The sequence below is a fragment of the Gobius niger genome (assembly GCF_951799975.1).
Source record: "Gobius niger genome assembly, chromosome: 16".
Classification (NCBI taxonomy): Eukaryota; Metazoa; Chordata; class Actinopteri; order Gobiiformes; family Gobiidae; genus Gobius; species Gobius niger.
The window spans coordinates 19,337,713-19,364,418 of NC_136867.1; the positions used below are offsets into that span (position 1 = coordinate 19,337,713).

Sequence of the window (26,706 nt, forward strand, 5' to 3'; positions counted from 1 at the left end):
CCTTTAAATTTTTATGCTTGACAGTCTTCTGAAAGTGCTACACTGCAGTCATTATTCATTCACTCATACTTGTGCGTGAGTCTCATGCTTTAGTAAGTTACCTGTAGCCCCAGCTGCCCTAGGGTAGACTGGTGTTAACCAAGCCCCTTCGACACCACAAATCACTCTCTCACTTACACAATACAGACAAGATAGGTGTATTGCCCAAAGGACACAACGGCAGTGTGAACCAGTCGGAGTTTGATTGATTGTTTAGTTGAGATTTTGACTTTCACATTCTCTAAGCCAGTGGTTCTCAAACTGTGTTACACGTGGTACTTCTGATGCACAGATGATTTACATTTTTTTATCCAAATTTGGTACAATTTCAAGATTGTTTAGGGTTTACTGGTTTACCCAGTTTAGGCATAATTTAGTCCAGATATAGGTCTGTTTCATCCCAGTTTTGGCTCAATTTAATCTGATTTTAGTGTTAGTTGTTACCAGCATTGGTGGTACTTGGTTAGCTAGATCTTTTACAAAGTGGTACCACTGCTTTGCCCCATGGTATCGTGGAATAACAAATATAGTGCTATAAATAACGTGCTGTTACACATGCAGAATGCCAAACACACATTTTTAAATACACTCATACGTAGCTTTTATGACCTACTGAAAACAAACAGTATTTATTCAAGATTAAACATTGAGACAATCACAGATGAACAGGCATAGGTCAAACACAAGGTTACTTCTGCTGCTGTCCCAGAGACCCACAAAAACAAAAAGTTCATAGCAACATTTTTGCACATACGTATACAACAGTATGATGCGCACATGTGGCTTATAGCAGGTAATGTTGAGTACATGATGCGTCTCTCAAAAGTTCACAACAATTAATCATACAGGCATACCGTAACACAGCAAAAACTTTAGTTGCATTAAAAAACTGGGTCCTCGAAACGGCCTTCCTTGGAGACCAAATAGTTTGCATATGTCCTACATTGTGAGCTGCAATCTCTTCAAAATAAAAGTGTGAAAAAAATGACAATGGGTAGAAGGCAGTGATTTAGGTGGATCTTTGTCACTATAGGAGCAGAGACAGAAAAACCCTATAAATAAATGCGGACAAATGAGACAAGTCCAACCCAATGAACCTGACGAAGGCACCGACAATACACAAATGTACTCATGTTTTTTGCACAATGAAGTAACAGAAAACCTTGCGTAAGCATCAGAGACATTGTTTCAAGTCATATGGAACACATAGACTGTAATTTATCAGCCTGCACTTATTGACCTCCCTTTGGAATGTAGTGTGAGCAAACATTGGAGGGCGGATGACTTGAGACAATGCATCTGGTACTTAAGTTTTTTGTTGTTGTTGTTTTTTTCAGCCAAGATGCTTTTCTTTGGATTGCAGGAGGCAGATTGCCCACAATCCTCTTTTTCTCCGTAGTCAAGAATTGGATGTATGGACAAACAGACAAGACAGACAGACAGGACAATAGCACCAACTTCTGAGATTGTTGTGAAAAATGCTTTACAACGAAAGCGAGAGGTGAGTGAGATAGTGAGTGTGTGATGAGCGGCTGAGTATCACTGACCTGATCAAGTGTCAAGTCTCAACTGGCCACTACAGATAAAGATATGTCTTGATAGGATTTTTACTAAAGGATTTGCTTGAGACTTAACTCTAAAAAGCTACACAGCTGCAACTAAAATACATAGTCAATTTACACAATGACCCAAGTGCATCTATAATCCTAGCATCGGGGGGGGGGGTTAAACTGGGAGAACAAGAATGCAGCAGCCAACCACACACAGTGAAAATACAGCATCGACAACATTTTATTTGGTTCATGAAGAGACAAAAAGCTATTTATCGTAATATTATCGTTATGGCAAGCTGATTGAACAAGCCAGACAGATGTCACAATGGTTGTCCCAATTTAACCCCTGGTTCAGTTACATTCACGTGGAGGTGATGGTGAACAGACCGAACAGTGACGAGAGTTTGCAAGGCTTCATGCAGTGCTACCTTATTGATAAGATTTACATAGATTTAAGTGCGGAACAAAATTACTTCAAACATTTCGAGTCATTGCAAAATGGTGTGTTCACAACTTATAATAGTTGAGCATAAACTATACATCTTAGAGTAAAAAATTAAATTGGTACGTTTAGTACTGTGCAAAAGTTTCAGGGTTTTGTGGCAAACTTAAAACTCCTGTAACTGGAATTTCTTCAACCTTATTGTAATAATTGTGATTTAGATTTAGTCACTTATTTTAGTCATCAGAGGTGCCATAGGCAAGTAGTGGAAATAAACAGGCCGCACTCACTGTTCGTATCTATATACAGGACATTATTATCGCTAATCTGGAAGTAAAGCAAAAATCAGTGCATTGTGTTTCTATGGCAGTCTTCCCTGATTCACACGTCCAAAACACGCATAAATTAATCAACAGGAAGAATTTGGATTTGCGAGAGGTATTGTGAGAGCTTGAAATGAGTTGGGGGCAACAGCTACCACTTTTAAAACCTGTTCTAAACCTTTGCACAGTACCGTATCCACTTTGCCTCTTTGTCTTTGTGCTGTAAAACTAACACCATACACCAATAGCTACAGATGACCAGTGTAACTAAATATATGTGTGTGCACTCATGAGTTTAAAGCAAAGACTTTTCATGATTGTAATCTGCTTTCAAGCTCACATGCAGTTGATGGATTGAGATGATTCAGAACCAAAACAATAAACAATAAATACCTTGTATAAAACATAATTTCATATCAATATATTAAAATACTATTTAAAATAAGATCTTAGACAATATTGCAACTATATGACATTGACCGATAAATAGCTGATAGGCCTACACACACAAATGCATTTGTACTGTGTCCTTCATAGTTTATTTCATGTTTTGGGAGATTTTCCAGATTTGTCCAGAGAGAAAACTAATACATTTAATCTTTTTCTCAACAATAATACCTTTGACCTTACAGTACACAGTCCCATAATGAAGATAATATACATAATGAATACAATATAAATGTCAAGACAGAAAAATAGAAAAATATCAATCGAAACTAAAATTCAAATACATATCGGAGAAGTTTACAGAGAGGTGTTGCACTTATGAGTCTTTGTGGTTCTTGAGCTCGAGTTGCTCTTGTTGATATTGGCTGTGTATCTGCTATTGTTGTTTTTCCAGTCCTGACACGCACGCACTCTCTCTCACACATGCACGCACACACACACACACACACACACACACACACACACACACCGACACACACAGACTCTGCCCTCACATGACTGTGCAGCACTTGCAGGTCTGTTTCTTCTCTTTCTTCTCCTCGGCCTCGTTGTTCTTCTCCTTGTCTGCCATGCTACCATTGGGGGGCGCCTGCTCGTCTGTGGCGGCCTCTCCTCCTGCCTTGCCCTCCCCGTCTTCAATCACCACAAATTCAGCCTTCACGTTTCCATCCACCCCCTCCAGGGCGGCGCGGGACTCCTGCTCCTCCTCTACCGTCTTGTAGCCCATGAAGACCAGAGTGACAGGGTTGTCCGCGCTCGCCTGGTCCGGGCTGGGACCCAGGAGCTTGGCTTCGATCCCTGTGACCTCTCGCTTTGGAGTCTGGCCCGAATTCTGCACTACACCGTTCTCCCCTGTAGGGAGCACCAGAGTGTCACAAGAGGCAGACAAAGTTCAGCGCTTAACTAGCTTGAAACTGGTGGGCAGAATGAACCATATTTAAAAGGTTTATTAAAGCCGAAATATTATTTTTTCTTGTAGTTAGTAGAAGTATTATTGTTTTGTCCTCCAGTATATTGTATAAGCAAGTAGACATTTGAATGAATTTGGACTACCACTAATAATTTAAAGCTTATGTGCTCCTTTCTCTGTTTGTAAAAAACAAACAAACACAAATCAGGCTGAGCTTATAAAGCATAAGCCCACCAGAATGTGTTACTGATGAGTTCAATCTCCACAAATGCTTTTTTTTTTACAATATATTTTAACAGGTGTACAAATTAATTATTCTTTTCTCTATTTATCATGGGATAGAGTACTATTGTTGGTGTGTTGGTTACCTTTTTAAAACTTAAATTGTATGACTTAAATTCCAGTAATCAACAACTTATGATTAGGATGTAAGCCATATGACAAGTACAGTTCTTGGAAGCAGAAAGAGGGTTATTATGAAGATGCTATTATTAGCCGTGGTTGTCTTTGTGACTGAGGTGGTCACGAGGTGTTGCCATGGTTTTGTGTTGTCATAGTGCTAACTCACCTCCGTTCTCTTTTGCCACACCCTTCGCCGAGACGCCTGTCTCCAGCTCCTCAATCTCCTGCTCCAGCCTGCACCACACACACACAAGAGATAAAAGTCAGGTCATGCAACCCTCACTTATTAATAGCACATGCTGCCGACTACAATAGATGGGGATAAAACAGTAGAAAGCGGGACACCACTACAGGTTTGTTCAACAATAAAACATCAGCTGGTTTTACATAATGCAAGATATATGAACTTCTTACATCCAATATTTATGAGGAGCGACACAAAGTTAAAGTAAAAATCGCAATATGGTCACAATTGGTGAATTGCAAAGGCTCCAATAACGCATCCTCGTTGGGATCTTATGTATAAAACCCACTAACCCTGTAATTTATACCTCTACAGTCCCCTTCTATAATTAATGTGCTTCTTGAATTAGTACCACTAATCCAAATGATCCAAGCTGAATATTTTTCCAAATTTATGTGGCACTAGTTAATGATGTATTAATTTTTAATGTCTAACACATCTACCTTCCCTTTATTCCTTCACTACTACACGCATGGCCTGTACAAGAAAGATGTGCTAAAGTCCGATCACATACATGATACTGGCAACAACTGGTCCTGCATTCTTCCACACTTTGTATAAATGAACAATAGTCTGACCTGAGAATGACTTGCTCCAGCAGTTTGGTCTTGACTTCATCCTCCTGCAGTCGCCTCTTGGTCTCCTCCTCCTCTGGTGCTCCATCTAACAACCAGCGCTCCCTCAGGGCTTTGGACTGAAGCACACAAAACATACGGACACTTTAATAGACATTCAGTATAACAGAGATGATACAAATGAATAGAAAGGCCAGGGAGGGTCAGATAAGGGAATACCAAGAACAAGACTTCAGTGGAAGTTGTGAGTGGGTGTGCTAATGTGGTATCAAAACAACCTAAAGGCACAATTATTTCAAGGCCGAGTTGGAGGCTATGAATAATTTTAAGTAAAATCAGTTGTTGCTGAGTAAAAATGTAGAAGTTTTGTATAGTATAGCATAGTAATATCTATGTAATTACTGTGTCTATTTGTACATTAAAGTAGTATTAAGCTTAATGTCTTCTCTCAGTGCAAAATGATTTGTCCACAATAAAGTTAGCTGAGAGGACTTTGTGTGAGGTTTTAAGTGTTTCACCAAAAGACGTTAAGACATCCCATGTAATTGCTTTTTGAATGTAGTGGCATTTTGCACTATTTGATCTCTTTTATCTTTCAATTGCAGGTGCCATACCTTTAGTAAAGTCACATCACCATTTTTCTTTCACTAAACACTGTCATTTGCATTCCAGCCCTAGTCCAGCGTGAACCTAGAACAAGACCTCATTGTAAGCTGTGTAGGTGTTACAATGGATCTTTATTGGACTGACTTTTTAATTACTTTTCCCTTATTAAAAAAAGATGATTCACTTCCCCCTGCAGCCTTCATTACAGCCCACATCATCATAAGCAGACTGATCACTCTAGTTGAAACATTTTGATAAAGTCATTTAGTCCCATTTAAACCGGAATAAGCCGAACGGTGCATCCCAGATCTTTGTCACACCTCAGCAGCGCCCACTGCGTTTGCCAAGTGGACTGTGGACCGATGCCAGGTCATCAAGCTCTTGGCCAAAGCAGTCAGTTTCACCTAATAGATTACATTATATACAATTAAGCTCGCATTTGAAGTCAATGGGCACCAAAAGCATCTTTAGACGTAGTAGTAGTCTATAAATATTTAATGTAGCAGTCTTAGCCATGGTAGTACAAGCAAGAGTAGCCGTAACCATGGTCGTTTTTGGATTCCACCGTAGAGAAAGGTTTCCAAGTAGTCATCTGTACTGTAATTGTAGCATTGAGGACACTTCCCCAATCACCTCAAGAGGCTTTTTTCAGCAACGGATAGTCTTCTAGCGGCTTGTTTTATTCTGATCTAGTGTAGGGGGTTATTGGTTCCACTGGAGTCCAGCCTGCTCCTAAAAGATCATCATTAGTTACCGACGAAGCCTCTGGTAAGATGCTAAAATAACCCAGTACCGATGACGGCTTGAGAATCTCTTTATCGCGTCGTAGTTGCTAGACATTTGTATTTGTGTAATCCCAGTGAATATACCCATTGAGTTTTAGGGTATAAATAACACGGGAGTAAGACATTACACTGATTTATGTGACACTTACATGGCTAACTTCGCAGATGGCACTTTTATCTTCACACCACCCGTCTTCCTCCCTCCTCAACCATAGCCTTGTTCTGATTAGCCAATATCAAAGCGAATAGTTGGGATGCTTTCGAGGCAAATATAACAGCGTGTGTACTTGCAGCTGTTAGACCATGCAGCGAGACACGCTCTGGCTGAGACTGCCCATATGGAAAAGAGCAGCCGGTTTTCAAGCACCGGATCACAAAAAAAGAAAAAAGGGGGGAAAGAAAGTGGACGTATGCTTGATGTGAATTCCAAAGCTGTGATGCAACTCCAGCAAAAAGTCCCAATTTTCTTTTCTCAGACCTTCAAAGCGACGCCCCCTCCTCTTTCTTAGGTACTTCCATCGATCATGCGGTTCATTTAAACTTGTAGTCTGCACTTTAAGTTATGTAGTTTTACAAAAGTAGCAGGATTGTATTTCCTTTTGGCGCTTTTGGCACTTACGGCTAATCATCTGGCTCATTGCAGAATGGACAACAGAGATTTTGTATATTGATACTAGAAGGATGTACTTTTTCCCATGCAACCTTTGATAGAAATTGGCTTGTGCTTGTATATGCTCATTCCTCCAAACAATCAAACCAGTATTACTGTATAATAGTGAGTAACATGTTGTAAGTTCGCTATGAGTTAGAGTCAAAGTAACCTTTTTTGTTCACATTCCACTTTTGACCTTTCCTGAAATGTTTATATCAGATTATATGCTGCAAAAATCGAATGCTTTCCATAAATCATAATCGAGTCTTGTTTTTTTTTTTTTTTTTTGAAGAGCTTTCATTTGTAGCGCCAGACACCCAGCTTCATGATGTAACCCAACACTGCCCATACCCCAGGCGGACACACTCACATGGGCATTTTGAATAGACCTACTTCCCCCTCTTCTCTTTCTCTCATCTCTCTCCCACTCTCTCTCTCTCTCTCTCTTGCCTACCACACCCTACAATAGCCTGACATCACTTTATGAGAGAAACAGGGAGGGAGGGGGGGGAGAAAGAGTGAGAGGGAGAGAGTTCGGCAGGACATAAAGTGGTAAAGCCATGGTGCTGGAGTTATGCCTGTGTCCATTGTTCCTTTGGTGTAAAGCTGCAGACGTCAGACAAAGGGCGGAACTGGGACACACACACACACACACACACACACACACACACACTGTTAAATTGCCTGAGCAGAGTCAAAGTGGAGGTAATATGACTCCAGCGGCTTTTACTATGGGAAAGTGTGTTTTGGAATTTGGTTCAAGATGTACCAAAAGCAGATATATTGGACTAATGGGTAATGACAAATAAACAATAGAGCTTTTAGAGTGACAAAATGAGGCCGAATATAATACTGCTACAAACATCGTGAGATTGTGGAATATACACATTAAAATACGTCCCACTGAGATAGACTAGCAAACAATGAAGATGCCTCTGTAGACTCTTTTAACTAGGGCAGCGCAATACGATGCCAAATGATCGTAATGGGGATATTATAGGTGACGCAATGTTCAAGCCACAACATATTGCAAAATCCCAGAGATCTTCCATGTGGCTTAGATTTACACATTTCTTGCTCGCACAACCGAAAAGAAAAACACATGGAAACTTAAAAATGTGCAAATGTTCAGTTTTAGACATGATTTTTTTTCTTTATTACTTCAATTTTAGCTTTTTTTTTTTTTTTAATTGGGTTGTGACTTAATTTTAATGGATCTGTGTGGAAATGTTTTTGCTTAATATCACAACATTGTATTGTACATTTTCAACCAATTATGTTCACCATGGATAAGATGAAGTATTGACGTGATGGGAAAGTCACTTCACTTCAACAGTAATTCAAAGGGTCAAACAGGCCAGTATCAAAGCCTTACAATACAAAACAGAAGGAGGACGTAGTGCACTTCTAGGGAACCTGTTGTATTTTACATTACCACTAGAGGGAGCGATACACTATGACAACGTGCAAGTCGATTGCCACAAATGCCACAAGTGTCACTTCAAACACGCCATCACTTCAGCTACAAATCACTTGCAGAGCATTTGGATTTAGAAAGAATGTCTTATTTCTTACACTTGCGGGACTTTCTGTTCTCTCCTCTCTCTCCTCTGTGGCCCGTGACTGTAGCTGTTTTTGCAATATTCCAGACTATGTTCTAGCGCTTACATACTTATTTTGCCAGGCCTCTCTTCAGAACAAGCCTCGTCTTGTTTCTAACTGTAAAAACAATTACCTCATTTTTAGCGCCTAATGTCCAGTGCCAACACGTGCGGTACAAGCTCTTTTAAATGGCGGTGTGTGTAAAACGTGCTACTTTTATTGCAGGTTTTCCACTTGAACACCAAAACCTGTCGCGGGAATCTTGCTGTGGTGTGCAGACTTGCTAATGCCTGTGTAGCTTGTGATTGCACTTCCCCTGTGGTACGTGTGTGTGCGAGGGCCCGTGGTGGGGTGCGGTGGTCTCAGAGGCGTTTCCTGTCCTGGTGGGAGTGGGACAAAAAATCTGTTTCCTTTGCCTAAGCCCTCCGCATTGTCTGGGTTTGTCTCTGTTCTTTTATGGGGCAACACACACTAATGAATGGACATAGATGCTGCTGAAAATAGAAATATCCAGGATCACACGAAAGCAACACTGTCAACATAATACAGGGAAGGATCCCTTATGGCCAATATTTTAGGCCAAGGTTTTAACTCAAGATTAGAGGATGGTTCAGTAATTTTAAAATGTGCCATGTCAAGATAATAAATTTCAACATCTAATCGGTCTTCTGCACACGATTAGTGATGCCGGAGGTTGCCATTTTGATGAAAAGATATGTTACGTCTATCTATACCCAATCAGCGCACCGTTGATATGGCGTGGTTGCGTCCCATATCAGCGCACTAAAAAAACCTGCATTCCTTTGCCCAGCTTGCTCTACTTCCTTTCCCCCTCGTGTAGGAGCACTTGAAGGTGAGGTTTGAGACGCAGCTGAAGTGTGTGAGCCAAGTGCACACAGTACGTCCCGGGCCCCGAATCTAGCCCAAACTGGCCCAAAAATGATCCTGAGCACACACAGGTGCATGGTGACGCTCCACCCCATCCTTCAGTCTGTAAATTGGTCCTATAGGCTATGGATCGTTGGCGCAGATGTGTGCAGTCGCGACAGCGTTTCTGCCAGTCTCCCCCAGGGGAAACTGAACACCACAGAGTATGGAGTAAATGTACAATTGTCTCGCTTTGTTACTATGTCTGTGAAAGGCACTATATAAATAAAGTTCTTCTCCTTCATTTTCTTTTCTTTGTTTAATCAACCTTTATTTAACTAGGAATGTCTCTCTGGGATTAGGGATCTCATTTCCAGGGGCGTCCTGGCCCCAGAGCGGGACCTATTGTAGGTAGGTAGTGGTGGGGGAAACCGGAGCACCCGGAGGAAGCCTACGCGTCACAGGGAGAGCATACACACTCCACATAGGAAGCCCTCCTCCAGCCGGGGATCGCGCCCGAGACCTTCTTGCTGTAAGGCACGAGTGGAGTCCAGAGAATAGTTCATTCTGGGACTATGACTGACACACTGATCATTGTAAACGTTGAGGACAGCGACAGCGAGAGGGAAGAAAGTACTCTAAATGTGCCAGTGTTGGAACGTTGTCTGTTTTTCTCTCACTTACAAAACAGCCGCTCTGCCTCTTATTCTCACTGTGCAGCCTTACTCACTCATCCCGCGCTAAATTGTACTGGTGATCAGCAGAAAAACACTTAAAACACACTCCTCTGCTAGTGTGAAAGCCTTTAAAAGAGCGGTGACGCACCTCGCTATATGTATGCGCACGCCGAGGACGCGCTCGTAGGGCCGCAAATATTAAAAAATTGACATAAAACCAATTGTTTTATGTTGTTTTTTGCGTGTGAATTGTATTTAGTTATTTATTTTAATTCAATTATTTATTGCATGTTAACCTGAAACTTTGCAGAGAGCAGGACATCAGCATCATTATGAGCATGTATTGTTGCTCTGAAACGTTTATGTACTCTTGAGTTTTAGTTGTTATTGTGATGTAGCAACACGTAACCTGAGATGTTCTGCAGTGTGGCTTTAATGAGATTGTAATAATGTCTATTTGCACCAGTCCCAGTACAGATAATAATACAAATCACCGCAACCCTGATAAAAAGCCCCAAAACTCTCAAAAACTAACAAAAAATGTGGGAAGAACCACAAAGTACTTCAAAAGCCAAACAGACGAACAACAGAACATCTGCCCCAACTGTACATTATGTCCTGAAACATGTCCTCCTCATTAATGCCTCTACAACAACCCAATGTCAGATCGTCGGGTCACACCACCCCTTTTGTTCTTATCTGCTCCTCTGCTGTCCCGCACTGAAATAGCTTTGATAGCGCTGACACATTTGCTAACAAAAGACCCTGGCCGTGATACGAAGGTGCGCGTGTGCGATGTTTTCAGTGCACGTGTGGAGGAGCTGCCGTTATCGCCCGTCTGCTCAGAACATGGCGTGACAGACGCGGCGAGGGAGGATCTCAACGTGGGACTGTGCTGACTCTCAGGTTTGTGTGTGGGATTCTAGCACTTGTAGCTTTTTGTTCCTGGAATTGCTTAACCAGAGATGCAACAGTGTCAGCCAGTTACTGGTACAGGTTGAGGAGGCAACAGACCAAACATAGGAAAGTGATAAACTAGTGGTATCTTGTGTCACCATCAGCCTGAACAAATGTACACTAGGGCTATACATTTTTAGCGAAATATAAGCACAGACGTCTCTTGTGGCTACAGGAGGGACATGCATACGTAAATATTAGCCAAAAATAATAAAAAATGCAGCAGGTTTCACAGCTTTTAGGGTCACTGCCACAATAATGCTAACATAGGGTGACCAGATGTCCCAGTTAACCCGGGACAGTCCCAGTTTTGAGTCCTTTATCCCACATTCCAAAAGATTTCTCCAAAACTATTGGTTTGTCCCAGTTACAGTCTGTCTCTCTCCCAGTTGTCCCGTTTTTTGGCCAAATAGTTCCCGGAAGAACACACCTTCACTTGAAAAGGAATGTTTTTGGCTCGTGTGAACATCAATTACCAAGTATAAATCAATGAAAGACTTTAGCATCTCCTCAATGTGGATTGGTGCATATCATGGGACGTTGACAGTTTTACCATTCATCGTGGGGAAAAACAGTTGAGATTTCGGCATATTTTTAGGGAAATATAAGCACAGAAGGCTTACGAAGTGAGCATAGAGCACGGTTTTTTAAATCTTTAAACCCAAAACGATATCAACGCATACCAACCTTGTCTTATTCGACGAGAAGACTTGCCTCATTTTGAACAGGACCCTAACCTTATTGATTTTCATCCTCAAGTGCAATTTAGTGGAGGTCAACCTATATGACCCTGCTCATGTCTTACAACTTGTGTAATGACGTACCTTGAGATGCTGCAGTTGCCGCCGGTCATCGTCGAGCTGCCTCCTCTTGTTCTCAATCTCTGTTTGACGCTTCCTCTTGTCCTGATCCAACACATACAAGAAAAGCAATTAGTTATCTGTCAATGGCCTTTAAAAAAAAAGCAACAAAAAAACAAATAAAACAAAGCAAAAATTGTGATAACAAGAGCTTAGCAACCCACTGAGATCCAAATTCGCTTTAAAAGGGAAACCTAGATGTCTGTGGTCGGGGGAAAGTAAAGCACCCTGGGGAAACCTCTGCAGACACAGGGAGAAAACGCAAACTCCACACAAGGACCTACTTCTTGCTGTGAGGTGAATCTTAACTGCTGCTCCATTTCGCCGAAGAGTTGTGTCGTTCTTGCGCTATCAAGAAATAGCCATATCAAGTCCTCCTATGGGCGTGTCTTATTCCCATTCCCTAAAAACCAGCTACTTTCGCTTAATCCCGATTTCAATGTAATAAATAGCTTATAAAGGACGAGGGATGTAAAGATGCAGCGGATCAAAGGCAAAAGACAGACAGAGGGAACAGAGACAGTCAGCGCCGCACTGTGAGCCCGGCTGAGTGATGCTCTAATGGGGTGGAGGAGATGGGATCTAAAAGGTTGAGTCATTAAGATCAGCCAGTCGCATCCTGACGGGCCTGAAATCATTTGTTGTTTCCCCCGAGATGCCCCCAGCTTGAGAAGGAGAGGGAGCGAAAGGAGAGGGAGAGACTTACAGCGATGGCCTGGAGTCGCTCCTCATGGGACACCTCAGCCATCCTAAAAAACAAAAGAGCAAGAAATAGATTAAAGATCAGGCGGACGGTGTCATTAGGACCGAGTTAAGCCCCACATGCGTCAAAATGTAATGCACAGAGCACCTTTCCTTCTATATCTACTGTATGATCACGTGCGGCTACTCGAAACAACCGTCGACGCTTTTCTATCATTCATCATCTGACCACACATGCCCCCTTAAACTCGTGTATCAACTACCACTGGTTCAAGACTGTTACTTCCTTGGACAGTTCTGGCCCCTACAGACACCGCAGGCAACTTTTCACTTTTGGAAATGCTCCTGCGATCTAATCAACTTGCCCCAAAAACGTCAAAATGCTTCCCCCGTTTTCGTGGAGGAAAAACAGGTGCCAGGATGAATGAAGAGAAACTTTTTCAAGCTGTCCACCTGTCAGAGATTTTAATTCTATGCCTCAGTAATTGTCATTTATCCTTTGCTGTGTGGTCGACTTGATGGAGGAACGTAAACGCCTTTCTAAATGCAGTGACTCCTTACATAATATTAGGTAAGAGAGAAATGAATTATTGCATCGTATGACAAATGACTTTCCTTTTAGCACCGCTAACAGCTTCCTAGAGACTGGAGTGAAACATCTGTCTATTCGCAGTAAATCCCTGTCCTTTTTCCTGTCAGGGGGAGTTAGCGCAGGCATGCTAATGGGCTGGCTGGGCGCTGCTGGAGATTCCTGCCCTAATAGCTTCCAGACCAGGGTTCCGGGATGGTCAAAAGGAAGCAGCAGCACTCAAAGCCCGAGGGTGCAGCCAGCCAGTGCCCCCTGCCAGTGAGATGGGACAATCTTTCACTGTATCAGGATAAAATAATACAGCCTTTCATAGGACTGATGTGGTTATCTTGTTGACCCCGGGCATGTGGAGCATCAGCAGAGTCGAGGCAAATGTTCTACCACATCTGAACCCACTGATTTACATTGGACATGCAAAGAACACAGTTACGAGAGGAATGCAAAACCCCAAACCATGATTTATTAAAATGGATGAATTTAGAATATGAGGATTATTTTTGGGATGATAGTGGCATAGTTGAAAGTATTTGGCCACTGATCAGAGGTTTGCTGGCTCAAATGTTGACTGACTAGGCTACATTACACGGTTCGTGGGTAGTATACTCTTGTGGCTACAGGGGAGACATGCATACGTAAATATTAGCCAAAAATAATAAAAAATGCAGCAGGTTTCACAACTTTTAGGGTCAATGCCACAATAATGCTAACTTAGGGTGACCAGATGTCCCAGTTTACCCGGGACAGTCCCAGTTTTGAGTCCTTTATCCCACATCCCGAAAGATTTCTCCAAAACTATTGGTTTGTCCCAGTTTTAGTCTGTCTCTGTCCCAATTGTCAGTTTTTTTTGGCCAAATAGTCCCTGAAAGAACACACCTCACTTGAAAAGGAATGTTTTTGGCTCATGTGAACATCAATTACCACTTATAAATCAATGAAAGATTTTAATTATAGCGTCTCCTCAATGTGAATCGGTGCATATCACAGGACGTTGACAGTTTTACCATTCACCGTGGGGAAAAACAGTCGAGATTTCGGCGTATTTCCAAATTGAGTCCTGGTTTTTAAGTCGGAACATCAGGTCACCCTTTGCTAACAACTTGCCTGCTAGTTCTTGAGTAAAACATGCTTTATAGTTAGATGCACAGTGCCTTTTCACAAATGTCTAGATAGATACAGTGGATGGATGGATGGAGATAGATAGATAGATAGATAGATAGATAGATAGATAGATAGATAGATAGATAGATAGATAGATAGATAGATAGATAGATAGATAGATAGATAGATAGATAGATAGATAGATAGAAACACAGATGACAGACGAAGCAGGGATGAAGGAGAAAACTCTCCGTCAGTTCTGGGCAGATATAGTCCCATGCACAACCCCGGCAGCATCCAGTGACCCCCGCCCCGACCACTGACCCCACCCTCTTAACCAGCTTGTCCGGCTTGTAACACTTTTAAGCCGAGATGTTATTGCCCCAGCAGGCAGCAGCACAAAAATGAACAGCAACAACAACAACAGCTTGATAGAACATGGACAACATTTGGTAACACACGTCAAAGGACTTCAGCCTCCTCAGGCAAAAAAGCCTGGGAAGGAAGACAAAACACATTCCATTCCACCATACCACAAAAAATATCAGGTACAGGGTCATTAATTCAAATGGCAAGTGACTATTGAGAATCTTTTGCAGAATTTACTCAAATCAACAATGATTAATTTCACATGCAGTTACTCAAAGCAGGGAACATGCAATTGTTTTAATGGAGTTAAGCATTTGCCTCTAAACCTGAAGTTTGGGCACAATTTCTTTACCACTTCCAGAACCTCATATTACAGGCAAACACAAGTTACGCAACTCACATCCTCCTTTGAACCAAATAGCTATAACAAGAAAGCTTTCACATGAGCCATATTGCGTAGCCAGAGAAAAGTAGATTTGCTTGCATTAAGGATCATAACAGAGCATACTGTAATTCATGTTCCTTTGACTCTCAACTTGCTGTGGGAAATCATCACACTTATTATCCTCTACATAAAGACAGCTCCATTCAAACAATATATCTTTCACTAAAACGCAATAGGCCACAGATTCTCTTTCACACTTCTTTATAACATCCAATCCCTGCAGGAGTCAGAAAAATACCTCGAGGCTGTAGTTTAAAGTATGATTCATTGTTTTCTCAGTATATACAGTGATAGCTTAGTCCTCTCCCACTAACCCACAGCACCAGTATCACATGGGCGTCCTGTGGAGAACAAGTACAGCCACAATCATCTGATTGAGCCACAAGACGGACATAAACAGCAAATTGTGCTGCCGGATACAATCTTTTCTAATGTGAAAATATCATGAGTTGCACTAAAGTTCAAGAAGGCAGGACGCAAATGCTGGTAAAAAAAAATAATGAGATTACAGCAGCATGTGCATAATATTTAGTAGTTGCTTAGCAATCACTATCTCATAAGTTTCTGTTTCTATGGAGTTTGGGATTGAATGTTATAAATTGAACATTACTATTTTAGGGAGAACTTGCAAACACCATAAATAATCCCAACATTAGCTAAAAACAAGATAAAGTAGAGAAAAGAGCCATGAAATGACCCCACAAGCTCCCGTGTCACTACTGATAAAAGCACAAATGCTTTCTTAGGTCCGAGAACAGCTGTATTTTGCATTTAAAATTGGTTTCTTGTATCTGTTATGGTCCTTTTCCCAGAATACTTTGCAGTTTTGACGTCACAATTCAGAGTTTTATTGTACGGTGTCCGTTACATATAGGCAAGGTACACCGACTCACCCGTATTAAATCATTTACTGTGGTTAAATGACCAAATAAATTTGCTTGAGAAAATCCATGATAATGATTTTGTCCATTACCAATGACAATGGAATTTTAACCACAGAGTTCTTCAATAAGGGTCTTTTTAGGGTCTCACAGAGATATGAAAAGCTTGTTATTTTCCTCCACATGTGCACTCTCATCATATCCCACAGTGACATGGGGGGAGAAGGGGGGCCCTTGTTAAAGTCTGAGAGCTGTCCTGACTCAGAGAGGTCACAGAGGAGGAGCAGAAACTATGTGGAAAATGAACACCCACTGGAACAAAACAATCAAAGTTATTGTTATCTTCACAAAAATGGTCTGATGTGACAAATAATCTAAATAAATAAGAAATGTGGATGCCTTAAAATAAACACAAGTAACTATTATATGTCGTGAAAAAAAAATACTAACCCTCTTGTCTTGAGTGCATTGCTTCTATAGGTCATATAAATGTAATTACTGCTACTGCTAATAACTGCACCACTAAAGCACACTATCTCCAGTCGCGCTCTCTCTATCTCCTCATTCATTATTGATAAAACCGGCAGCAGGACAAAAGCCCACGATGTTCTTACATGAGGCTGACTGTGTTTTTAAAAGATTCATCACAACAACAGAGGAGGTTATGGTAAACCCCTCTCGCTCGCTCACTCGCTCTGGTCAGATAAAGCTTTGACAACAGCTGAGGATGCAGAACACAAGTGTGAGTAATAACGGACAAACCTCAGAAGTCCAGTTCAGACTCCAATGTGTTTGTATCAGCAGATTTCACAGACTTAAAAGCAGCCGAGAGGCCAAGAGTTTGCTATAATGGCAAAAGCCTCGGGCCATCGGGAAGCATTGGGTAACAAGATACAAAGATATAGACTAGATTAGATACTCTAGATTTTATTTGACCTCACTAAATACAAATTAATTACAACAGCTTTTCCCTATGGTCGAAACTGTTAACTGAACACTGAACACTGATTTTTTTTTCATATTGTGTAACTGAACTACAACACAAGCGGTAAATAAATAAATGTTTGTCATAGGGCTATATAGTGTGTGTAGTGTCTGCATTTGAATTTACTTCTATTACGTATAATAAGCAAATGACATTCAACTCTGGATGGCAGTTTTTAAATGTTGTCCAAATGGACTCTCTAGATTTCCGCTCCCCAAGAAAAAGCTATTGCTCAATTTGTCAAAACATTATCGACATACTGTAATAATGAGGCATTGGCCATTATCCAAAGTGCAGCGGCTGTGAATGGGCTAATGATAAACTGTCAGAATAATAAATTAGCGATAAACGATATGATTACATAAGATGGCAGAGTTGGAGGAGTAGTAGTAAGTTATTTGTAACCTTAAGTCAATTCTATACAATCATGATATCGAAGTACTTTTATTTCTTTATATCTGTAAAGTACTCCCCCTTATGAATTTGTCAATACTGTGTATAAAAGCAGGTGCCTATAGAAGAGTGGGGCGAGAGTGGACTAATGAATGAACCAGTCCCTGTGGACTTCAGTGCATTTCCAGGAACACATTAAGTCCTTCTACATCCTCTTTTAAAAACTCAATACTGAAGGCCACTCCACAAACACATTGAAAGGTCCCAACACTATACAGTTCGCTTAAGTTGCGGCAGGACAAAACCACCATAACCAGACCAAATCTGGAATAAGGCATAAAAAGTGTGGTATAACTGAGTAAGACTGCCTTTCAAAGAATGCACGCCATTTTTTGCATTCCCCCCACCCCATTTGCATGTTCATGAACATAAAACTATTTGAAAAATATTTCAGGAAATGCTTCATACATTATTCATGGGATCTATGGAAGTAGAGAGGTCAGCAAGGCCATGACTACAGTGCTCTGTGAGAAAGGGACAGCTGAGGTTATCTGCAGCTGCAGAAGTGTAGGGAGATTATTACACTAGATTTTTTTTTATCATCACTGCTAATCTGGATTAGTTCCACAAACAGCAAAGCATCCTGCAATTGTGATTTTTAATCCAGCGCTCATGTGTTGATCTGAAGCTTGTTACTACACTATTGGATTCCAGGCTTACAAGTCAACACAATCATATCAGGTTGACAAAGAAGATGTTAACTGCTGGCTTTACACATGAAATGGTTTGTCTTTTTTGTGATATTCAAGCAAACAATCCATAATACTGCTCGATGACCAAGTTCATAGTATTGTAATAGTTCTCATTTAAACTCATACGGTATGTTCTTCTAAATGACACTAAAGCATTGACACATCCAGAATGCTAATTTGTTCCATTTGAAATCATGCAGCTCACACATTTACTATGGATTTTACCGATGAATAAAACATTGATAAAACTGAATCACATGTACCAGTGAATCTAAAAGGGAGACAATGGCATGTTTTTATTATTCTCAATGTTGCTTTAATAACAGCCCCAGCAGTAAGAAAAGATTTAAGTCTTGATTAGCGATTGAACAAAACGGCTTAAATCTTGAGCCTTTAGAGATGGATTTGGGTGAAACTGAAAAGTCAGATCCAGTTTATAGTGAGGTAAGCAGTAATGAAGGTGCAATTTTCTGGTTAGACCCAGACTGCATGTTTTCTGGCACTGTTTCTTACACACTTGGAGCAGATGATGGACGATGGAAATGCCCTCTTGAGCTTAATGACCCGAGCCCTGCATTAGAAAACTGAGGAAAGGGAAACCTTCAAACAGGGCCCTCGTTAGCTCCACTTCTCTCCCCTTCCTACTCCCTACTTCCACATCTTCCTTCCTTCGGGCCACACGATCTCCGAGACAATGCTGCTCCTCCCTGGCATTTTGCATTTTGACACGCACCATTGTACCGCGCCATGACGGGCCCCTAATAGAGCCCTATGTGGGACCTTACACACTCGGGGTCAAACATAAACAGCGGAGTGCCAATAAAAGCTGACGGATATCCTCTGAAGTCATGTGTTAGTGTTCCAGGGTTCAAAGGTTGGTGCTTCTTCTCCCTCTCAGTGCGGCCATAAATATTAGACATGTAAGACAGAGCGCAAAAAAATGAACCCGGCACTTTCTAATAGCCTCGTTAGCGGCAGGACAAGCGGTGGAAAATATCTTGATTATTTTGATTGATGAAGAATTTCACATTCAAATAGAAGTCCTGAAAGTATTTAGTATATTTCCCATTAAAAAAAACGAATGTGGCCAGGGCTGTCACGATAATTACTATATTGCCTTATCGTTCAACAAAATTACTGATAAACGATACATTTTTTGGGCTCGATATTTATTGTCACAATTAAGTTACATTATGTTTCATGTTTATTGCAGCTTGTGTGGTGTTTTAGGATATGATAATGCCCTTGTAGAACAAAGGTTTACTGTCATTTTTAAGCCTGAGAGTTTACAGTGTATCGTTAGAGTCAATAATATCGTTTATCGCGATACTTTCCTGCCTCAATATATCAAACTTCAAATTTGTTTTAAGGGTTCATGACACAATGAACATTACGAACACGTTCAAATTTGTTATCGTGACGGGCCTAAATGTGGCCTCGTATTGTCTAATTTTCTGTATATTTTTGTCACATTTTCATCGCTTTTTGTCACTTTTCTGTTATTCTTTTGCTGCTCGTTACTACTTTTCTAATGCTCTTTTGTTGCGTTTTGTCACACATTTTTGTCACTTGTTCCTCGCCTTTTTGTCATGTTTTATGTTGCATTTTCAGGCTCGTTTTCGTCTCGTCCTTGTCGCTATTTTCACACTTTTTTCAAGAAGCTTCTAGATTTAGATAAAGCCAAACTGGAGACAATGTGCTCGGTTCTGGTGGGGGTTAAGAGGTTAACTACACTTTAGGATCTGGTTGCTTCAGATGTTCAGGTCTCGGTTCAGCAACAGCCCAACGAATGAGATCAGCTGACAACATTAGACAAACATTTAGTATAGGGATTTGTAAACAAGAAAGTGAAATGGTTTGAGTGGCCAAGCTTGTGGAGATGGCCATTTCTACTTGAAATGTACCACCAGTAGCTAAAAATGAAACATTAGTCATGACATGCAAGAGCCACACTGCTTTTATTCATGTTCGTTTGATCTTAGTGTATTAGCCATACATACCAGATGATCTTCAAGGCTTTTCTATGTCTTCATTTCTATGCCTGTTCCATCCCATCAGTCCTATTTGATTCAAACGTTTAATCCAAGCCTCCTCCGCATGCTCTACTTGACCACGTTTAACCCCCATTACCTCTGCTTCAACAACACAGTTTTATTGTTTATGAATTAATAGGTTTACACAGTCCTTTACAGATTTATATGCCTTTGATTTAATTTACATCACAGTACACTGGCTCGCACTGGAGTCTAGATAAGTATCATTTACTGTAGTTCAAGGCAACGCTCAGAAGCAACATGTAGCGACAACGATTTAAGCTTGAGGGAAGGTGACAGACGCAACAGTTGAAGTTTAACAAGAAATTGCAAAGAGACACATGTTGAATGTCTACACACAGGCTTATTGAGATTGTTAGTAATTATATAGGGCAGCCCACGTCCAGCTGATCATTAGGAACACGCATTTTACAACAGTTTGTTTGCTCATTTAATTTAGCAGCATGTATCCTGGAATGTTCAACAGTGTGACTTTATCCCACATCTTATAGTCATGCAGTTCTTGCCTAAAACATTTCAGTCAAAAGTCCAAGTCAAGTTCAAAGACAGGTTAGTCTGAGTCCAGTGCCACATTGGTGGCTCATGAGTCTCGGTCCTGTCCCAAGTCTTAGTCCATTTTATCAAGTCAAGTCTCAAGTCGTCAAATTAGTGACTCTAGTCATGACCTTTATGTCCACAGCTCAGTTGAATAACAGGTCTTCAGTAACAGCATAGCACAATCTAAGATGACAGTGCTCGGATTCATCTGACTGAAATTGTTAAGGTCTGGACTCCCATACGTTAAACCACTCATTCACTATGACAGCCCATTGGTTTTAAAAACGCTAAGTTGCTCCTGCAGGATGGCAGCCATTTCTGATTTCTAAAAAGACCACAAGGGAAATCTCTTCCTTTCACCTGACTCTGCATCTTCTCAGTAAAACAGCATAACAACATTAGCATCAGATTACTCCTATCAGCACAGCTTCAGCGTCTACTGTCCGTTCCATATGCCCCACCAGCTCTCGTGTCCTGGCCTGCTCTCTCCACTCTCCTCACCGCTGGATGGAAAAGCTGTTTTATTCTTCTAACTCTGCAGGAACCATTAAGAGAATAGGTACCTTCCCTCATGGCCTCAGGCCAATGTCCACTTAAGGCTCTAAGAGGGCCACATGCTTTCTCCTCTACCAATCACAACATATCCATTTGAAGATAGAGAGTCATAAAGAATGCTTTGATAGGCATTTAAGTTTAACTTTATTTTTAATCATGTAAACTATTTGTACTATTTGTATTCTCCACAGCAGTCAATATCTGATCAGCACTGCTTTGGGGGCTGATTTGTGTGCCAATTTTCAGTCTTCAGTCTTTTCTGTAAACTGAGTTCTTGGCATTAGAGTGCACTGCCCCATTTCAGAGAATATGATGTGGGAAAGAAATATCTGCAACAGTTGCTCAAACTGATCACACCATGTGCCATCTCATAAAATATATGAACTTCCAAACACCAGTAAAACAGTGTAACAATATTAGCATCAGATTACTCCTATCAGCACAGCTTCACATTTCCATATAGTGCCCCACCAGCTCTCGTGTCCTGGTCTGCTCTCTCCACTCTCCTCACCGCTCTCCACACCTCACAAACGCTGTATTATTCTTCATGGGCACAGCCTGCATCACTAAATATATGTAAACTGAACCAAAGCTTGAATCCTTACTGAAGCATAAATTCAATTATCTCAAATTTAAATGAATATAATACAAAATTGCAGATGACTCTCAGTACCACCTGAAGAGGCCTGCATACCACAAGGGATACATGTACCACAGTTTGAGAACCACTGATGTACAGCAATGATTTTAGACACTCCAAAGCGACAAGCAATTCCTTGTGCATTTCATTTAGTCTGATGGTCACACTGAACAAAAATGATTGGCCAATGTGGGAAGCCCTTGCTTTCAGAAGCATCAGCAACAGCAGATGCTGTCATACTTGTAGGTCTAGTAGAAATAGACTATAGAAGTACAGGTTGTTCCAATGGTAATGGAAATCATTGTAGTTTTGATTTACCAAAACTGCCTCCCTCATTTTGACAACTTTTTCTTTTTTTTCTGGAGCTTTTGCTTCTTCTCTTTGATGCAATAAGTGTATGCGTAAATATGTTTGTTCAGTTTCTGGTGAATAGTGCTTTTGATTCCAGTAACTCCACTGGTGATGGTCATATGAGCAGTGTGGTTGTACTGCAGCTGCTCATAAGACAACATCCCCCTTTGGGATTGACACAACTACAAATGTGCTCAGATCAGAAGAAGACAGTCTTTCTGCAATAAAACAATGATAAAATCAAATCCTCTTGTGGCTTATCCGTCTGAAAAGGCTACAGGGAGGGGCTCGTAATATGAGATTTAGGACTAAGGATGATGTGACAATCCAGGAGGAAAAAGAGCCATGCAGATTTAGAAAAGTAGGAAAAAAAAGTACAGTGTTTATTTTCTGATCTAATAATAACTGTGTTCTGTGTTGATGCTATTTGTTTCATTCAACGGCTAAATTTTTATTTATTAAAAAAAATGGTAGTACTTTGTATTGCTTGTGTTATCACATGCCATGCAAGCATGTGATAACACAAACAGTATTTTCAGTATTGTATTAGTAGCTCAGTAGTTTATCAGTAATAGTAGAAAGTGTGTCGTATTAGTAAACTTTGATTTCTTTTTGCACTAGACCTCAGTTTTTGTTGCTTGAATCTATTTTTGTGGTAAATAAACAGGGTCAAACTATGACAAATTTTTGTTAGTCATAGTAGGTTTAATACGGGTCACAAAAAATCCTCCAGTTGAAAACAAACCTGCTTCAAAGCACTGTTTTCATGAACACATAGACTACACACGTTGGAGATTTGAATTGCTGTGATTCAACAGTACATACAGTATGTTGTTTAGGTTCTGCATTCAATGACAAATATACTGTTTTCTCCTGGGTAGTTTTTGGGAACTTCATCTATCATTAATTTTCCACAGGTAATTTGCAACATCAGATTTTGTAACCACCACCAATGGCTTTTTAATGGCACCAAGGTCAACCAGGGTAATTGGCCACATCCATCACTGTGACTTTCAGGCAAATGTGAGATCCAGTGCCTCGCAGTGTATGAGTATTCTGTACCAACCGGTTACACAGCTAAAATAGTGGGTTGTGCAATGTGACTGGTAGTGTTATCACATGTAAAGCGGGAGCTGCCGTTAACTCCCACAAAGTCAAGCATGTGAGACCGAACACATGTTTTGCCAAGGAATTTGCATTTTAGCCCAGAGGTAGTTGCTAGAAACACTCTGGCTTCTAAGAAAGGTGCTGTGATTTTGGAAATAAACATGTAGCAATGTGTGTTTTTATGGAAACAAATCGGATTTTGTTTACGCAAAGGGAATTTCAGTTACATGCACTCTCCTTTTTGCAGCAATAGGCTGGAAAAAAGGAGCTTATTGCAACCCCCAGGTAGGTAAATCCTGATCAAGATCCTCGCTCAAAATCTGGAGCGGTCTACCACAATGTGATAACCCATTCCTTCCAAGGATACCCAGTAGCTGGCTCTAGCCAAAGTCAATTTTATTGAATCCATTTCTATACAAACTGCAAAGTATTGTTTTTTTAAGTAAAACGTGGATCGATCTGATATCAGCAAGTAATTAAGAGTCCAGGGACAATGTAAAGTTGTTTGCCCAGAACAAATGTTACAGCCATTGAGCCTAACCCTAACCCTATCCCTAACATTGGTCCTGGGCAAACAATTTTGACATTGGCCCTAGACTCTTAATTACTTGGTAATATCAGATCCACCTAAAACATGATACATTTTGTATGTTAAGGCCCTATAATTAATCAAAATAGCAATTTTACTAGCTGGAATTCTTAAATTGCATTGATTGTATAGTGTCATTTGGAGACAACAAAATGTCCTGTCTCCCTGGGGTCTTATATGAAACCTGAAATCTGTGGTCTAACATGTTCTGAAACATATGCCATTATTGTATTCGAAATAACAGCTCGTATTGCATGTCCTCCCAAATCATAATGCACTAGTTTAAAAATGTGATCTGAATTTTGATTTGCAAACATGAATCTAATCACAAAAATGCAACTAGATAGTGTTCATCCCTTTTAACTATCTCATTCCATTGTATCTACATCTGTAAAAAGCAGTCAAACCAGGACAAGCTCATCACCTCAGTCCATCTTTTTGTTTCCCCACAATGCCTTGACACACTAAAACACACACTGTCCCCTGCCGAGCGCTGTGACGCCGGGCCGCGATTGGACGAAATGGACAAGGGTTGTCAGCTGTACTGGGAGCTGCTGACACAACACAGGGCTCCATACCGGATATAGACCAACATTAGCACTATGCAGGGGGGCCAACTCAACATACCTCACACATGCAAAACCATACAGGCACGTGTTGAACTATGGCAAACAAGTGGTGCGTATGGGGAGTAGGTCATTTTGCACTTGGTTGGAGGTAAAGCCATAATTCTCATGTCCAAAGCTGTGTGTCAATTAAGTTAATGCGAGTCACCGCGTAGCAACAGCATGGCAACAGAAGCCAAATGAGTGTCAAGTGAGCATTCTGAGCAAATCAAGTATTTCCTAAGAAGAGAAGAAGTCATGCATAGAAATCCGCACAGGTAGGTGAAGCGTCTTGCCCAACGACACAACGGCGGCCCGAGAGCTGAAATTCAAAACTGCCAGCCGGCTCCACCGCATGACCCATTGTCACCCATAACTTTGATTCATTTTAAACCGTATTTTGTCAACTGTGTGTGATTTCCAGGTTGCACTCCCCAAGGGGCGTTTCTGTTTGTGGACTCAATCCTCATACAACTCAACAGGGCATGTAAACAGAGCCATTGTACATCTGTTCCCAGCCATGAAACAATAGATAAAGCCAAACAAAAACAGTGTGCGTCTTGTTGTGACTGTACCTGCTGCTGCGATCAAGAGCAAGTGAGTGGAACTGCTCCAAATGATGGCTATACTGTTATTATGGCTGTGAGTCAGAGCGGTTATTCTATAGGGAGCCAATAGGGGAGACATGGCCAAATTATGACTGCTCATTTTCCTTCTTTTATTATTATTTTTTTTCTGCAAATTCTCCAAAACCCAAGAGATTCGACTCCTGCACTGTGCACATTCCAAACAGGAGTATGTAATGGCCAATTGGTTTATCAGCACGGGCGCGCCATGTTGGATCCGACCGCTATCACAACACTCCCCTGCTCTCTCCTCTTCCTCTTGCCCGCCGCCGTGCAGCACTCAGCATCTCACACACACAGTGCCATGGCTACTGCAAGGAATGGCGCCAAAAAAAAAAAAAAAAACTCGACCTGCACAGACTTCTATGCAGTGACACGCTTCTTGGGTAGAAATAGATCGATACTACACGGAGCCACCCGCGTAAACACGACGTCCTGTTACACCTGTCGGCCTGGATACCAAAACCCCCTACAGCAGCACCATGTAAACAGGCCCAGTGACATGCGTTGAATCATTTTGTCACGTTTTTCTTCCTAAAATATCCCCAAGACAAGATGTCATCCCTGTTATTTAAACGCGTGTACTACCGTGTTGACAGTCACGCACTGTTCGCTTTGCGCACGGATGCTGGTGGTGTTTTTTATCCATCCCGCTCCTATAACATCCTCCAAATGATGCTGGAGGGGTTGGGTAAACTTGATATTCAGGGAGGGGGGGGAATATTGTAGCATATAGCTCCGAAATCCAAGTCAGTACGCGTAAGAAAATAAATCACGACTTACTCAAACGCAGATCTCTTCCCTCCTTTTTTTGTTTCCAAAACAAGCCTTGGGTTTTTGAGTGTTACTTCTTCGGAATAACCTAACACCCCTCTTCCTCTCTCCTACCCCTCCTCTTCGCGCGTCCTCCTCCTCGCTCGGGCACTCCTTGTGTTGTTGAGGCGAGTGATGCGCGACTGACAAGCAACAACTGGAAGGGATAGGCTGTTCGGCGAGAGCAGAAGGGGGACTCGGCAATGGGCGTCGTCTGTGGCAGGTTGTAGTGTAGCAAAAGTGTGGACACAGTCAGAGCGCGCTAGGCTGAAGGGGAGAGAGAAAAGAGAGGGGGGGTGAGGATACGCCCCCCTCCCCTGCCTGGTTAAGATAAAACAGGGGCTCTCTGACAGCGTGCGCGCGGTTACGGAGATAGGCTGCTGCTGGTGCTGGTGCTGGCTCTTCTCCACGAGCTCTTATCATATGACGCGCGCGATACCAGGCTCCAGGCGCCTCAACCTAATTCTCTGTTCATACAAAAGTGCAATAAGCCGCGTTTAGGTCTGTTGATGCACAACTCCACCTACCGACCAAAAAAAAACACACGGTTCCTGATAAAGATTGCGCTGCTGTTACACAATCATGGATTTCTGGATTGTTTACAGATGTGATATGCGAACATCTCACATTGTCCCTTTTCAGTCAACGACCTCATTCGCCCCCTTTAGTACAAG

At 41.4% G+C, this 26,706-nt stretch overlaps 1 protein-coding gene across 2 annotated transcripts; it reads right to left on the reverse strand.

The window, feature by feature from the left end:
- Positions 1–635: 635 nt before the first annotated feature.
- palm1b (paralemmin 1b) lies at positions 636–26,463 on the reverse strand. Of its 2 annotated transcripts, none has more exons than XM_079574014.1 (6): positions 26,108–26,463; positions 12,648–12,690; positions 11,906–11,986; positions 4,939–5,054; positions 4,283–4,350; positions 636–3,656 (listed from the first exon to the last, which is right to left on the reverse strand). In XM_079574014.1, exons 2-6 carry the CDS (start codon positions 12,687–12,689, stop codon positions 3,295–3,297), a joined length of 669 nt encoding a protein of 222 aa, XP_079430140.1. In that variant the 5' UTR covers position 12,690; positions 26,108–26,463; the 3' UTR covers positions 636–3,294. The 2 variants fall into 2 exon arrangements, with proteins under 2 accessions (XP_079430140.1, XP_079430139.1); XM_079574013.1 differs by having other exon boundaries at positions 26,003–26,456.
- Positions 26,464–26,706: the final 243 nt, after the last annotated feature.

Bases quoted from the DNA above. Each gene is read 5' to 3' on its own strand.
- palm1b (XM_079574014.1), bottom strand. From the start codon at position 12,689: ATGGCTGAGGTGTCCCATGAGGAGCGACTCCAGGCCATCGCT. The intron at 11,987-12,647 runs GTAAGTCTCTCC...GTGTTGGATCAG, and splicing joins AGCGACTCCAGGCCATCGCT to GACAAGAGGAAGCGTCAAAC. The intron at 5,055-11,905 runs GTACGTCATTAC...TGTGTGCTTCAG, and splicing joins GGCAACTGCAGCATCTCAAG to TCCAAAGCCCTGAGGGAGCG.